Source organism: Schistocerca cancellata, chromosome 5 (genome assembly GCF_023864275.1).
Source record: "Schistocerca cancellata isolate TAMUIC-IGC-003103 chromosome 5, iqSchCanc2.1, whole genome shotgun sequence".
In the NCBI taxonomy this organism is placed as follows: domain Eukaryota; kingdom Metazoa; phylum Arthropoda; class Insecta; order Orthoptera; family Acrididae; genus Schistocerca; species Schistocerca cancellata.
Genome location: NC_064630.1, coordinates 325,751,014 through 325,767,460, shown reverse-complemented (window position 1 = coordinate 325,767,460; position 16,447 = coordinate 325,751,014). Strand labels below are relative to the sequence as shown.

The 16,447-nt window shown below is 37.8% G+C and overlaps 1 protein-coding gene across 3 annotated transcripts in view; it reads left to right on the top strand.

Moving 5' to 3' along the window:
• The window catches only part of LOC126188162 (coiled-coil domain-containing protein 102A), a 133,525-nt gene that overhangs the window by 51,368 nt on the left and 65,710 nt on the right, over positions 1-16,447 (top strand). For all 3 annotated transcript variants that reach the window (XR_007537826.1, XR_007537825.1, XM_049929676.1), the window contains exons 4-5: positions 4,380-4,686; positions 13,962-14,073. Coding sequence is in view for 1 of the 3 variants with exons in the window: in XM_049929676.1 (XP_049785633.1) it covers positions 4,380-4,686; positions 13,962-14,073 (419 nt within the window). In the remaining 2 variants the exon portion in view is untranslated. The remainder of the gene's footprint in view (positions 1-4,379; positions 4,687-13,961; positions 14,074-16,447) is intronic.

The following is a 16,447-nucleotide window of genomic DNA, read 5'->3' as shown; positions in this document are numbered from 1 at the left end:
GTTGTAGCCTCTCCCCGATGTTATTCAATCTGTATATTGAGCAAGCAGTGAAGGAAACAAAAGAAAAATTCGGAGTAGGTATTAAAATCCATGGAGAAGAAATAAAAACTTTGAGGTTCGCCGATGACATTGTAATTCTGTCAGAGACAGCAAAGGACTTGGGAGAGCAGTTGAATGGAATGGATAGTGTCTTGAAAGGAGGATATAAGATGAACATCAACAAAAGCAAAACGAGGATAATGGAATGTAGTCGAATTAAGTCGAGTGATGCTGAGGGTATTAGAGTAGGAAATGAGATGCTTAAAGTTGTAAAGGAGTTTTGCTATTTGGGGAGCAAAATAACTGATGTTGGTCAAAGTAGAGAGGATATAAAATGTAGACTGGCAATGGGAAGGAAAGCGTTTCTGAAGAAGAAAAATTTGTTAACATCGAGTATTGATTTAAGTGTCAGGAAGTCGTTTCTTAAAATATTTGTATGTAGCATGGCCATGTACGGAAGTGAAACATGGACGATAAATAGTTTAGACAAGAAGAGAATAGAAGCTTTCAAAATGTGGTGCTACAGAAGAATGCTGAAGCTTAGATGGGTAGATCACATAACTAATGAGGAGGTGTTGAATAGGATTGGGGAGAAGAGAAGTTGTTGCACAACTTGACGAGAAGAAGGGACCGGTTGGTAGGACATGTTCTGAGGCATCAAGGGATTACCAATTTAGTATTGGAGGGCAGCGTGGAGGGTAAAAATCGTAGAGGGAGACCAAGAGATGAATACACCAAGCAGATTCAGAAGGATGTAGGTTGCAGTAGATACTGGGAGATGAAGAAGCTTGCACAGGATAGAGTAGCATGGAGAGCTGCATCAAACCAGTCTTAGGACTGAAGACCACAACAACAACAACAATATAAAAAGTTTCAGAGGATTGGAAGTATCAAATGGTGTCTAGGAAAGTAATTATCTTTCATTACTAGTTTAATGAGACTTAAAAGGTTAGCAGTAAGTATCATAGCATACATGAATCGCAAATACTATTGTGAAATATATATACAATGCGAAGTCTGTGATATATAGATACCAGTGACATTAAGTAAGTATCTATTAACTTTGAAATATTCTTTGAGGATTGATTTTGTACGTGATTTGGTTCAGAAGAATATGGCTTAGTTCCAGTATTTAGCCTTGTAATTACATTGAGTGCTTTTATATTAGGAATTTTTTTTTGTAATGAGGGCTTTTGTCCTTAAAATACTTGCAAAGATGTACTGTGATAGTTGCATATATGGGGATCGTAAAATTTGTCAAGGCCAGTGTTTTGTTTGCAGTTTAAATATTTGTCATTAATTCCTTATATTTATAGTTGACATTACATCCAAGTTGGTCTCTGGAAACATAGCATAACTTCCTTATTTTTGTGTTGCATTTTAAATAACTCATTTTGTTTTCGAGAAAAGCTTTAAAGTACTCGAGCAACCACTACCTCACAGTACTGTCTGTATTGATATTTTGTTGTAGTATCATTGTCATGTTGATACAATTTTAGGTACTGGTATTGTCAACCACAATCAAACTATGGTTAAGTGTAAAAATGATGACCCAGTCAAGCATCTGACTAAGTGATAAAATATCTTTCCATTTATATCCCAGAAGATATTAGATATCCAGTTCTGTGGCCACGTGTGTGTGTGTGTGTGTGTGTGTGTGTGTGTGTGTGTGTGTGTGTGTACTGTGCTCTAGGCATCAATCTGTTATAGCCGAGTCATTGCCTCTCCCTCTTTTGCGTATTGCTCCATCTGGGAATTTCCTTTATATAAAGAACATTTATTAGCTCGCAGTGATCTTGCTTTTAACATTGTGACAACTCAGTGTTTTAAATTTCATTAACCATTCCCATACTGCACTTAACACACATGACAGTATTCCCTATAACTGAAAATGCACTGTCGAGATGGATGTGTAATGATCACTCATTATAATCATCAGCATATGAATTTGAATTTAAAAATGTATTCATGCATGAGACTACTACCATACCAGTGCTTGACTGCTGCGCAAACTCACCAATGAGAGACATAGCTACTCCAGGAATTGAAAAGCAATTAACACTACTTCAAGCGAACAACGCATTAGGCCTTTCCCAGATTATATTTGTCCATTGCTCAGTGATTAATCCTATTTCGCTGTAAGAGTACAGATTACTCCTACAAAAAGGATAAAATATCGGATGCACAGAATTATACCTGGATCATAATAACAAATTGATTGATGGTATTTGTTTAAAGGACAGCTACCATAGCAACAACCAGTCAAGGAATGTGTTTGGTCACACCTTCTTGCTCTGTTCAGCATTGTCATATCCCTCCTGTATCTCAAGTGCTAGGTACCACAGTCAATTGCAGGCAACACTTTAGACCAGTAATGTAACAATGTGTTTTTTTCCTTGTTTATGTTGCTTATCTGTATAGCATGTTTATTTTATGAGATGTTTATTTTATGAGACAGAATGTAGGAACTTAGTTGTGAAGTTAGCAGGAAATTGGTAAGTCTAAGCTGACTAAACTCATAGATGGGGAGGAATGTGAAGTAAACAACTGAAGTGCACAGCTATTGCTGCCATTGTGTACATCGGCCAATCCGAACTGCCAACATTGCCCCTTCCATGCTTGGTTGTCAATCAGTTTGTTGTTTGAAGTATACAGACCATACCAGTGATGCTCATTTGTTGCAAAATCCTAGAGCATATTCTTAGCGCAAACATTATAATGTTCCTGTAGGAAAACTAACTCGTCTCAAAGAACTAGTACAGATTCAAGAGCAACCACTCATGTAAAATACAACTTGTTTTATTCATACACGTCTTGCAAGCAACAGAGAGAGGTGGACTTGTAGGTTCTGTCCTGCTAGATTCCAGAGGCATTTGACTTGTATCCCATTATCATCCAGTGACCATTTTAATCATACAGAGTATATCTACCTATATGAGATTAGTTTGGGGAATCTTTGACTAATAGAACACAGTGCTGTACATCAGATGGTACAATAGTAATGTCTGCTGTATACCAAGGAAGAGTAATGGGACCTCCAGTGCTTTCAGTAAACGTAAACAATTTGTCAGACAAGATCAGCAGTACTACGAAATTTTTCGCTGACGATGCAGATGTGCACAGGAAATTATTGCCATTGGACGATCTTGAGGAATTACAAAAGGACTTGGACACAAATTTCCGCTTTGTGCAATGAATGATAGCTCCCTTCGACTGTGGACAAGTGTAGGATAATTCCTGTGACAAAGAGAGAGAACTTTATAGTATATGGTTATGAGATTTGTGAGACAGATTGAGCCTGCCACATCATCTAAGAATTTGTAGGTAATACTAAGAACTGATATAAAATGGGATGGTCATGTAAAATCATTGTTAGGGAAGGCAAATGGAATGGATTTGTTGGAAGGTTTCCGAGACTGTGTTGTGCGTATAAAGGAAATCACACACAAGGTGCTAGCGCATCCACTTCTAGAATATATATCCAGTGTTTGGAGTCCTTATCATGACAGTTGGCATTAGATTAATTCAGAGGTGCACTGCTAGGATCTTAACAGGTCGGTATATCCCATACAGAAGTGTAAGAGGAATGCTCAGGGAACTTAAATGGGGCCATTGGAAGAAAGATGACATAGTTCTCATGAAATCCTGTCGGGTTAACTTGCAAAACATGTATTTGAAGAAGTGTGTAACTATTATACTGCCAGCACTGTATACCTCATAAAGGGTTCGTGAGAAAAAGAATAGAGAGATTAGGATGCCTACAGAGGCATTAAGTCATCCGTTTTTCCCTTGCTCAATACCAAATGGATTAGGAATGAAAGTAAATAATATTGGTATAGTGTACCTTCACCATTCAGTGTGTGGTGGTTTGCGGAATTTGTATCCAGATATAGCTCAACATGGTTGACATTAGTGGCCATTTCTCAACTCATCCCTGCAATTCTCCTGGCCATAGCTTCTGCTATTGCTTGTTGTATTCCTACGTCTACCCTTGTTCCCATTTCCTGCCCTTTCACATGTTCCCTCTTCCGAAGACTTCACACTTCTCTTTGTTCTGATGATAGTCCTCTTCCAGTATATTTTCTAAGAGATCTCATTCTACCATCATCCCCTTTCCCTTCCTACCAATTCAGAAATGCACTCACCTTTAATCTTGTGAGCAGAGGGACCAAGAGAAAAAGTTTGTTGCCTTTACTCATTCTGTTGTTCGTATTCTGCTTCAGATACTGCACTGTCAGATTTATTTAAGTATATCTTGTTTCAGATTATGGTTTTCACAGTTGTTAATTTGTGCCTAGCATTAAACCTTTGTTTTGTATTTCTGTATTTCTCAAAATCAGCTGATGACCATGAAGCAGAGGAGTATGTTCTTCCTCGGCACACTACAGAACTGTGCCATGCGGGAGTGGTGGGGCGTGAAAATGCAGTTGATGGAGATGCTCAAGAGCCGGCAGCTGTATCAACAGATTTGTCAGCATCTGATGCAGCCTTGGGTGATATGGACCCCACAGCTGCCCTAGGACCACGTGACCCTGCAGCAGATGGTGGAGAAGATCTGGATCGTGATCATGACTGCATGTTGCAGAAGATGTCTATGCTACAGCTTAGATTAGATGAGGCTTCAAAGACTATACAGATCGAGAGAGAGTAAGTAACTAAAAATACTATGAACTTTGTACATTTGAGATTTTTTTCAGTTAGCCATAATATCAGAAGTATTGGTAACACTTTAATCACTCACATTCTTTGACCAAACATATTTTCCTGAAAACTGTGTCATAGTAATTTCATTCAGAAAAATAAATACAATATCTGTATTGTTTCATATGTTTCATCAATGCCAAAATGAAAATGCGAACATTATATCCTAAGTATAGTTTGGCTTTATTCAGTAGAGTTCTTTAACGAACACATAGTGACACCTGCTTTGTTCTGTGATTGCGAGTTATAGTTCTCCAAAGAAATTAACAGTATAAAGATGTTGCAAGACAAACCAGTTGTTATCCATACAACAGCAATGGATTTGATGCAACAGAGGGGCACACAAGAAGAATACAGAAGATCTGTAATTTAGAAATCGATGTTAGATCATAAGAATACGGAAGATCTGTAATTTAGAAATTGATGTTAGATACATAAAGACAAGGAAACGAACCAATAGAGAGAGTAAAAAGCCACTCAGGAATATCAATCTGAAGTGAGACAGAACCTAGTGAAAAGAATAGGGACTTTGCTTTATAGCCCTCATTTGAAAAGCAACACGAGATGGTAAAATAGCAATGAGCATATAGTAGATAACATACAGATCATATGATCTGTTATTCAGGAGACACGTCAAGTTTAGCAAAAATACAATGTCTAATGATTTACAGAAATTCTTTTTACACTATTTCAAGAATAATGCCAATAAATACAACACTACAATATTTACTATAAATTGACAGTTTACCAATTTCATTTGTTTTACACAGATAACACTGCAATATTAGCTATAGATTTTTATTGTTCAAAGTGTCAGACTGTCTTCCATGAATTCTTCAATGGTGTAGTAACATTTCCCTATTACAATTTTGGAGTAAACTTTTCAGTGAACCAAGGTCCATTGTTAATATGTTTCTTCCTTTTAATTTGTTGTATATTTTTAGCCCCATGTACTATGGTGTCTGAGCATAAAGCTTTAAGTGATGTGAAGGAAATTTGAAGTTTTCCTCATGACAAGTACCATAGCTATGCTTAAAAAGGAACTTTTCAAGATGATATTGTTATTATATACAAAAATAAATATTTTAAAAATTTACAATGAAATAATTGTTAGTTTTTTTTCATTTCTTGAACAATGGGTGACATGACTCATTTTTGTGGGCAGCACACATGTTTCTAATGATTTTCTTCTGAAGAATTAGTAGCCTTGTACTGCTAGAGTTTCCCCAGAAAATTATCCAATACCAAATAACAGATTCAAAGTAACTGTGGTAGACTGTCTTTCTTGTGTCCATGTGAGTGGAAGCAGATAAAATAAACATTGCAAAAGCTAGAGAATTTAATTTATTTGCCAGGAAGTCTATATGTGTCTTCCAGTTTAAACTTTTATCAAGGTTTAGGCCCAAGAATTCCACATGGTTCACTTTTGTCTTCAGTTGATTATTATGGGCTATTTGCACAGGAAATATTGGTGATGATTTAGAGACAAAATGCATGTCTTAGTGACATTTAGCTTTAGTCCATTTTTATGGAACCAGGATTCCAGTTTCCCCAGAACATTTTCTATACTATCTGTAATCTTTCCTGTTGTATCATTTTCTATCAGGACTGATGTTTCATCTGCGAACAAGACTGAATGAGCCTTTTGTTAGATCACAGAACATTCCTGAGACTTTCTTACCCTTGTCTAGTGATGTGCTTATTTTTACTGTCAATTCTCTGATGGCATTTATAGTGCTCTTTCCTCTTTGAAAACCAAGACGATTTTTAAAAGTAGTGTCATTTAATGTAAGGAAATTTTCTAGTTGTTTTGCCACAAGTTTTTCAAATATTTTAGAAAAAAAACAGGAAGGAGAGAGATAGGCCAGTAGTTTCCCATCTTTTACAGTGTTGCATTTGCAGATTTCTTCCATTTGGTTCCTTGGACTCAATCCAATTACTCGAAACAGTTCTTTTATCTTGTTATGCCTGGTCGCTGTGGCAACTCAAAATATCTTCTTCCGGTTTCCGTCTTGAAATTCCTGTTTTCTTTAAGTCCTGTCTGTTAGGTCACCACGTTCTAATGTTTTGACAACACAAGAAATGGTGCAAAACTGGATTGCATTCACATTTCACACCTCACTCTCATCAGTTGACTCACGTGATGTGTGTAGCCAATCCTCTTCTCTGGATAATCAGCTACGTCGATCTCCCAAAAGCTTCTTCTCCAAAGACTATTGCTGGTCATAGGAATGTATTTTGACTATTTCTCTACTCTTGAAATAATTGGGTACTCGCTGAGTAGTTTCAGTTCAATTACGTTATATTTTCAACTTTCACAGGAAACAACTTTACCATTTCTCGTACAAACATTTTAACTTCTGCAAATCAACTTAGTCATCAAACATTAGACTCAATTAAACACTTTCATAATTGCATTGGCTTGACAACCAAATAATTTGTGAACATCACATGCGTCTTGCCTCGTTCAGAACTAAGACATGAATTAAGTTAAAAGTCTGTAGTCAGTTGTTCATTTTTCTTTTTTACAATAATCACATTCACTAACACAGCAAAGAATAGCATATAACTACTCTGTGTTCTTTCACACAGCGTCTGTGGCGCTAGCGGCAAACACTTGTCGTCGTCAGTGGACCGCCACTCTTACAGTCTTCTCATAACAATTCTAACCTGCACACAGCAACAGGTGGCATATTAGATACACTTCCACTCTCCCACTTATATTTAAAATATCATGTGTTCGAGACGGTAGAAGGACGAGTGGTTCTAGAATTTACGCAGAAATTCTCGAAGCACTACAACCCATGTTCAAAGGACTGGTTTACAATAAGTCAGTGGATGTGAAATAATATGGCATACCTCCTTGATTGCCATGGAGGGTATTCCATCCCATCCATCTGAATTTTTGTTTTTTAATGATAATATTGTGTCTTCCAAATCTTTCAAGTGATTTTTCTGAGTTTTTTTTAAAACAAATGTTTTGTATGTCATCTCTCTGCCTGAAAATAACATTGTCCTGGTGGGCTGTCAAGTCTACATCAGATTTTTCTATACTGACAAATAAATCACTGAAGCAGTTTGACATTTGAACATGATTTACAGTAGTATCACCCTGAAACCTAATTTGTGAAATTTATTGACTTTTAACATGGACTCCCAACTCTGATTTCACAACAGACCAGACTGCCTTTGTTTTATTTTCTTTTTTTGATTATGAATATACTATTTGCCAGTATCACTTTTTTGAATGTAGCCTTATAGCACTTAACGTAAGTCACAAAATTTGGGTTTCTATTTACTTTGAGCTTATTGTGCAGCTGTCTTTTTCTGGCACTTGAAATTTTTATGCCTGGTGTAATCCAATTTCACTTATTCCTTACTCTATTTTGATAAGTTTTTGGGGGAAATGGTTTATTGAATACACCCAAGAAACAATTTAGAAATTTATCAAAATTTTTGTTGCTTGAATCAGAGTTGTCTAAAGGCCAGCTTATAACACTTAACTTATCACAAAATAACTCTAAATTTTCTTTGCTAAAATTCCTTCTTATATAAGATTCATTGTGCCCGCATCTCGTGGTCGTGCGGTAGTGTTCTCGCTTCCCACGTCCGGGTTCCCGGGTTCGATTCCCGGCGGGGTAAGGGATTTTCTCTGCCTCGTGATGGCTGGGTGTAGTGTGCTGTCCTTAGGTTAGTTAGGTTTAAGTAGTTCTAAGTTCTAGGGGACTGATGACCATAGATGTTAAGTCCCATAGTGCTCAGAGCCATTTGAACAATTTTTTTTTTTTTTTATAAGATTCAGATTTTAGTTTCTCTGTTTTGGGGAGCTCTATAAACAAAGCCGAGTGATCAGATATCCCTAGATATGGGCAAAACTTCCTTGTATCATCAAACTGCTAATTTGTAATAATATTATCTATGCACGTTGCTGAATGGAAGTTTACTCTAGCGCACATAGTAAAGTTTAACTTGAAACCAGATTTTTTGATTAAATCACGAAATTTTTCAATGTCACTGCTTTCAATTAATGTATTTAAGTTGAAGTCTCCTGCAATTACAATCTTTTTCTTGCTTTCTTTTTTTAAGTTTAACTAAGAGATATTGAAATTTTTCTAAGAACAATTTAATAGCAGAACTCCCAGGATATCTGTAAATTGATATTATCACACTAATTAAATCACACAGCTCTACACGACACCTTTCAAAAATACATGCTTCATTTAGATAACTAAAATCTTCTTTCACTTTAAAGTTTAAGGGGGCATCCTGTAAGATACAGGAGCCCCCACAAGATTTGTTTTTTCTACAAAAGCTGCTGGCAAGTTTGAAACTACTAATTTTATCTAGAAGATCTATGCATTCTTTTGTGAGCCAGTGTTCATTTATGCGGACTACCTTTATGTTTGCCAGTTCAGAGAGTATAACTTGCAGTTCATCAATTTTAAAGTAACCTAGATTTGGATGTTTTTCTGCTAAACCATTTATATTTAGATGCTTCAAGATAGAATTTTTGGGTTTGTTTATAATTTGAAGAGCCTCACTTGTTCCATTATGTCTACAGTTTCCATTTTGGATCACCACTTTTGCTTTCTCACGACTTTCCGAAGTTTTCAGTTTCCCTTGCTTTTAATGATTCTGTGGATGTCTGTGATCATTTTGCTGAAAGTCATTGAAACTAACCTATTCAAGTGTAGCCCATCCTTTCCCAGTCACTTACTACTTACAAATTTATTTGAGTCTACAAAAATTGGTGGATGTCTGTGATCATTTTGCCGAAAGTCATTGAAACTAACCTATTCAAGTGTAGCCCATCCTTTCCCAGTCACTTACTACTTACAAATTTATTTGAGTCTACAAAAATTGCACCCAGCTTGTCCCAGTGTTCTCTGATTCCAATGTTTATTTTATTTATGTATGTATCACTTACTGTCCATCTGTGTAAAATTGCACTACGACAGTTTTTGAATTTGCAAACAAACTTTTGCTGAGCGATCAAGTTCTGTGTTACACTGATTATTTCTTCCTCACTGCTGTTCCGGGTGGAATTTGTTACAACATGAATCAAAACATCTTCGTATTTGTACTATTAAACCATTTCCACTTTCAGTTTCACTTTGTTTCAAATTTAGAACATTTTGAAAGTGCCTGTTGATCTGATGCGCGGATTCCAGGACAAACATCAGTTTCACAGCCAAGAGCTGTAACATTTTTCAGTATGGACTCACCAATAACAAGAAAGTGCATTTTTTCAATCGGTTTTGCTGCGGCACTTCCACTTTTGTCGATCACTGTTTCCCATTTATATTTGTTTACAGATAGTTCGGTGGGTGGGTTTTCTACATTGTTTTTGATCACATTTTGCACACCATGTGTATTTTGAAGGTTTTGTTTCATACTTGGCTGGTGTTTTGCAGAAGCCCTGGATTCCGTTTCGCGTATTTCCATTTGATGGATATCACATGCACACAGAAATGTTTTTCTTGAGTTAATCTATCATTTTCTTTCTTTGTAGTCAGTAATTCAGTTTTTCAATGCTGCAGTATCCTTGTGTAGCTTCTTTATAATTTCATTTTTTGTATCTTATTTAATTCCCATTTCACACACATAGGCGTGTTTTTCCATATTAATCTATCTTTTTTCTTTTTTTATAGTCACTATTTTGGTATTTAATGTCTCAGTGTCCTTTTGCAGCAACTTTATAAATTCATTTTTTGAGTCCATTGTACTTACAAGATCGGCTTTTTCAACTCGTAAACAAACATAGCATGTCCATGGAATATTACCACTGATGAATTTTAGGTTCACTTTCATGCATTTTTCGTGCAACCAGTATTGCACTTGACACACAAAATACCCTTCATCACTCACTTTTTGCATTCTCTACACGAAAAACTGTTTGTTTTTGATGACAGTGAAGTATTATCACACTTTCCTATTGGTGCCATCTTGGTGGCTCAAAGATTTCTTGCTCACCCTCAAAAAGATCAGATGTTCTGTAGTATACATACATAGGTGACAATATGTGACATAACTGCAGTCAAATATTTAGAAGCACCAGTGCACAGTAATTTAAGGTAGAGCAACCACATAATCAAGTTTGTGAAGCCAGTTACTAAACAGATGTTCATTGGAAAAGTTGTGAAAAACTGTAATTAATCCACTTACAAGAACTTTGGTCTTTTCATATCTGAGTCAGTATTTAATACTTAAATTAATAGGAGAAATAGGGAAAATTCAAAGGAGAACTGCATAATTTACCACAGATTTATTTACTCAGTACAAGAGCATCATATAAATGGCCAACAGTCTCCAGCGAGCAACACTACAGGAGAGGTATTAATGTAAAGAGAACACATAATCCCAGACAAGTTCATATATACTACTCTTTCTCACATATGTTGACAATGACTGTAAGTAATTCATGCTTAGTTGATTATGCACTGACATTTATTCTTGCACACCATTTTCAAATAGATTAGAAAGAAGGTAAAATGACAATTGTTCGTTGTTGTTGTTGTTTATGTGGTCTTCGGTCCGAATATTTGTTTGATGTAGCTCTCCATGCTACTCCATCCTGCGCAAGCCTCTTTATTTCTAAATAACTGCCACAACTTACATCCTTCTAAATCTGCTTACTGTTTTCAACTCTTGGTCTTCCTCTGTGATTGTTATCCCCCACACGTCCCTCCAGTACGAAATTGGCAATCCTTTGATGTCTCAGAATGTGTCCTATCAAGCAATCTATTCTTTTAGTCGAGTTGTGCTACAAATTTCTTGTCTCCCCAATTCTATTCGATAGTTCCTAATTAGTTACATGATCTATCCATCTAATCTTCAGCAACACCACATTTCATGTCTAAACAGTTAATCATTCACGTTTCACTTCCATACATGGCTAAACTCCACATTAATAGCTCCAGAAAGGGCTTCCTGACACTTAAGTGTGTTAGTACAATGGACTCGCATACAGGACAATGACAGTTCAAACCCATGTCTGGCCGTCTTGATTTAGGTTTTGCGTGATTTCCCAAATCGGTCCAGGCAAATACCGGGATGGTTCCTTTGAAAGGACACTACCGATTTCCTTCCTCATCCTTCCTCAATCCAATGGGACTGATGACCTTGCTGTTTGGTCCCCTCCCCCAAGCTAATTCACCAACCAACACTTAAGTTTGTATTCAGTGTTAACAAATTCAGAAGCATTTTTCTGGCCATTGCCAGTCTTAACTTTATATCATCTTTACTTTGGCTTTCATCAGTTATTTTGCTGCCCAAATAGCAAAACTCGACTACTGCTTTAAGTGTCTCCTTTCCTAATGTAATTCATTCAGCATCATCTGATTTAATTCAATTACAGCTTATTGTCCTTATTTGGCTTTTGTTGATGTTCATCTTATATCCTCCTTTCAAGACACTGCCATTCTTTTGAACTGTTCTTCCAAGTACTTCGTGGTCTCTGACAGAATTACAATGTCATTGGCAGATCTCATAGTTTTTATTTCTTGTCCCTGAACTTTAATTCCTACTCCAAAATTTTCTTTGGTATCCTTTACTGCTTGCTCAGGGTACAGTTGGAATAATGCTGGGGATAGACTACAATCTTGTCTCACGCCTTTCTCAACCACTGCTTCCCTATCATTATGTGCCATTTTGGTTCACTTTGTGCTGTCTGTTGGATTGTAAGTGTAGATTTATTTCGGCTTCCTTTTCTTTCTGGATCCCTGTGTTCCAAGTAAATTCACTGGCCATTCACAAATTTTATGACATTTCTTAGTTATTTTACTTTCACTGTGATCCACTTTGCTTTCCAGAAATTTCCTGGTTATGATGGCAAACATCAACTTACCAATAGCCATTGAATCTAATGCTTCCTGAAATGTGAGGCGAAGGAAGCCAAGATAGGTCTTACATTTTGTGATGGGTGATCATACCACAAAACTGCAAATATGTAGTTATGTTGCTAGATAGATCACATATTTTCATTTTCTTGCTTTCATTTCCTTAGCTAAAAGTCAAACATTATTTTGCTTTGCTGCAAATAGTTCACCGATTTCTGATGGTTTTTTTTTTTCTGTGTTCCCAGTCAACTACAGAGACAAAAACTGCATGAGTATAACTGAGAGTATCATTCAACTGACCTGTTTTTCTGTCTTCCTTTCCTGTTTGTGAAGTTGTTCTGAATATTTTCAAACATGGAGGATTACATCACCTTAATGTTATATAAGAACAGCGAGAAACTTAACATCAGGATTGGTGATTACGAAGTAGATGAAGTTCGGGAATACTGCTATCTAAGTGTCAAAATAACTCACGACGGTCAGAGCAAAGACGACGCTGGGACACCATGGAATAACTTCCATGGTACTATAGGAAGTTGTAGAGGGTAAGAATGGTAGAGGAAGTCAGAGATTGGAATTCATCCAGCAAATATTTCAGGATGTAGGTTACGAGTGCCACTCTGAGATGAAGAGTTGGCACAGGAGAGGAATTCATGGTGGGTTGCATCAAACCAGTCAGAAGACTGGTGACTCAAAAACTGTATAGTTTTTTCTCCAGGAACAGAGATTAAGTACTAGAACACAAAGAACATCATCCTTAAAAAATACCTGCATCTCAGTCCAGACTTCCAGGAAGTATGGTCTCCTTCTGGCTTAGATTATATCAGTGCAAAGATATGCTTATTAAATTACGTAGACTCACCATATAGCAGAGGCGCTGAGAAGCAGATAGGCACAACAAAAAGACTGAGTGTGGGTACTGTTGCCCGAGACTGCAGTCGTGTGTGTAAATTGCATTTGTGTGTGTGTGCATGAGCGTGTCATCTATTTTTGACAAACGCCTTATGCACCAAAAGCTTTATTTGTGACAGTCTTTTTCCTTTTCATAATACTGTTACATTCTGTCCTGGATTTTTCAATGCTTGATTAAATTGTGTACACTTTTACAAGCGTATGTATCGAGTCTGTTTAATTCCCTTGATAAATATATTCGCATTAATGATGTTATGTGTCGCTGTAAACAACAAGCCTATTTCTTAATTTTGTATATCTTCTATAAAGAGGAACAATTGCACCATAATTTTCATATTAAGCAGTGTTGCATGATAGTTTTTGTATGGTGGAAGTCCATTAAAAAGAGAAAAATAGGAGTTTAAAACTAAAGCAAATAAATCAATGTACCATAGTTCCATTAATTATTTAGAGAATTTTTTTCTGTTTCAGAGAAAAAGGAGCACTGCAACGAGCTTTGGACAGGTTACGAGGAGATCTGGCTGGTGAGACAAGGGTGCAAGACGGTGGTATAGCAGGACGACTTGCGCTCCTTAGAGCAGAGGTAAGTAGCATTCATATTTAATACTTAATGCAGACTTACTGTATTCCAACCGAGAACAACATTCAATTGAAACTTCCTGGCAGATTAAAACTGTGTGCTGGACTGAGACTCGAACTCTGGACCTTTACCTTTCGTGGCCAAGTGCTCTACCATCTGAGCTACCCAAGCATGACCCACACCCCATGAGTACGGGGCGTGAGTTGTGCTTGGGTAGCTCAGATGGTAGAGCATTTGCCCACAAAAGGCAAAGGTCCCGAGTTCGAGTCTCAGTCCAGCACACAGCTTTAATCTGCCAGGAAGTGTCATATCAGCACACACTCTGCTGCAGAATCAAAATCTCATTCTGGAAACATTCAATTGAATGTACTCGCTGAGTTGCAAAATATTATTATTAAATTATGTAGAAGTATTACTTGTCATTGGGCCTAGTGTATGTTGATTGTCCTCTAGTGTGTCATACAGTTATCTCGGCTACACAGAAGTGGATTCCTACCACCACAGATTCTTATACACTGTTAGCTATTAACATTGCAACAGCAGGAATCTTATTAAATAACAAAATTTTACATGTTATTGATGTACAATATAGCAGGAAGATTACCTGATTAAATTGGTAGTTGACCGGGGGATACAGAGGATGAAAAATTTAATGCACAGAGCTGCCATCTCTACTAACAACAGCAGTTGTTGACTGGCGAGGTGTTTAGTCGAACTGAGCATGAATGATACTGGTACATTTACTTCAACTCTCTGTCAGAGTTTGTCAGTCATAGTGGTGCCAAGTGGTGGCACCCAGTCTCCCAGCAACTCATGCTCAGATGTTTTCAGTGTGTTTGAGATCTGGAGAATGTTTTTCCCAGGGCAACAGTCTGACAACTTCTGTATCTAGGCAAGTCAGGACAGCAGGGGCAGCATTAAGTATTGCATAATCTTGTCAAAAGATGACATCACAGTGACCTTAGGGTAGAGCACACCTGTTGGAATTTTGGAAATGTAAAGGCTGCTGCCTAAATTACCAACTGTGAAAATGAGAGGTGATAGTATTGTGTACCCAACAGCACCCCATACTCTTAAGCCATTTGCTGGGACTGTATGGTGATGATGAATGCAATCTTGGCAGCATTTGTTCTTTGTATACAGAACTGGAACTCAATGAAAAGGCTCTAGTGACACTCCTGCGAGTCGTTGGGCACGCTACTGTTATCAGGCCTCTCTCTGATGCTGTTCCGAGGGAAGCCACTACAATGCTCACTGTGCATACATTCTTGCACTGTCTGCCTGGCTGCTTGCCTTCCTGAAAACGAAACCATTTCCTGGCTCAAGGTATTTGATGTGGCTGTACAATTCTGCACAGTTGAGTAACTAGTATATGTGTCCTCTTGAGTGCTAGTCATGTGAGCTGTTGAAATCCTGTGTAACAATGAGTATGCTCCGCCTGAACCTATCAAGTCCATATCTTCATGGCAGTCATGGAGTACCAGTCAATATGAGTAGCAGTATTGCAGGACAATAAGTCATAGTCTCGATAGGCCACAATCGTGCTACTGTTGTATTCAATGGTGCTGGTAGATGTTTCCCCTGTAACACAGTGCATAACACAGTTTTGTTAAAAACCAGTGACATTTGAATGTCATTATTATGAAAAGGATAGATTACTACTCACCATATAGCGGAGATATGTGGTGGGGGTAAGGAGGAGGCTGGTGCAGGGAGGGGGAGGGATAGCAGGTTGGGGATGGGGAATGGTAAAGTCCTGCGTGTGGGAGTCTACAGAGACAAGGTGGAGAGAGGATAGGGCAGCTAGGTACAGTTGTGAGGCTAGATGGAGGATAGGAGGGGAAGGGGGAGGGAGGAGGGTTAAGGGAGAGGAAAAGGAGAGAAGTAAAAAGATTGTGGGTGTGATGGTGGAATATAAGACTGTGTAGTGCTGGAGTGGGAGCATGGAAGTGGATGAAGGACAGTGAATAACAAAAGGGAACAGAGACCAAAATCACATAAACGAAATTACCCTCCCAACCTTATACAGAAACAGATCTCCCATGCCTTATCCCTCCAGTCACCCACCACCTCCCAAAGTCCCACCGTCCAGTCACAGAACAGCCTACTCCTTGTGACTCAGTACCACCCAGGACTTGAGCAACTGAATCACATTCTCCGTCAGGGTTTCTGCTACCTCTAGTTGTGCCCTGAAATGAGGAATGTCCTACCCACTATCCATCCCACTCCTCCAACAGTGGTATTCCGCCACCACCAAACCTACATAATATCCCTATCTATCTCCATGCTACCCCTGCTCCCAACCACCTTGCCTCATGACTCTTATCCCTGTAACAGACCTATATGCAAGATCTGATTTATCCTCCTACCACCACCT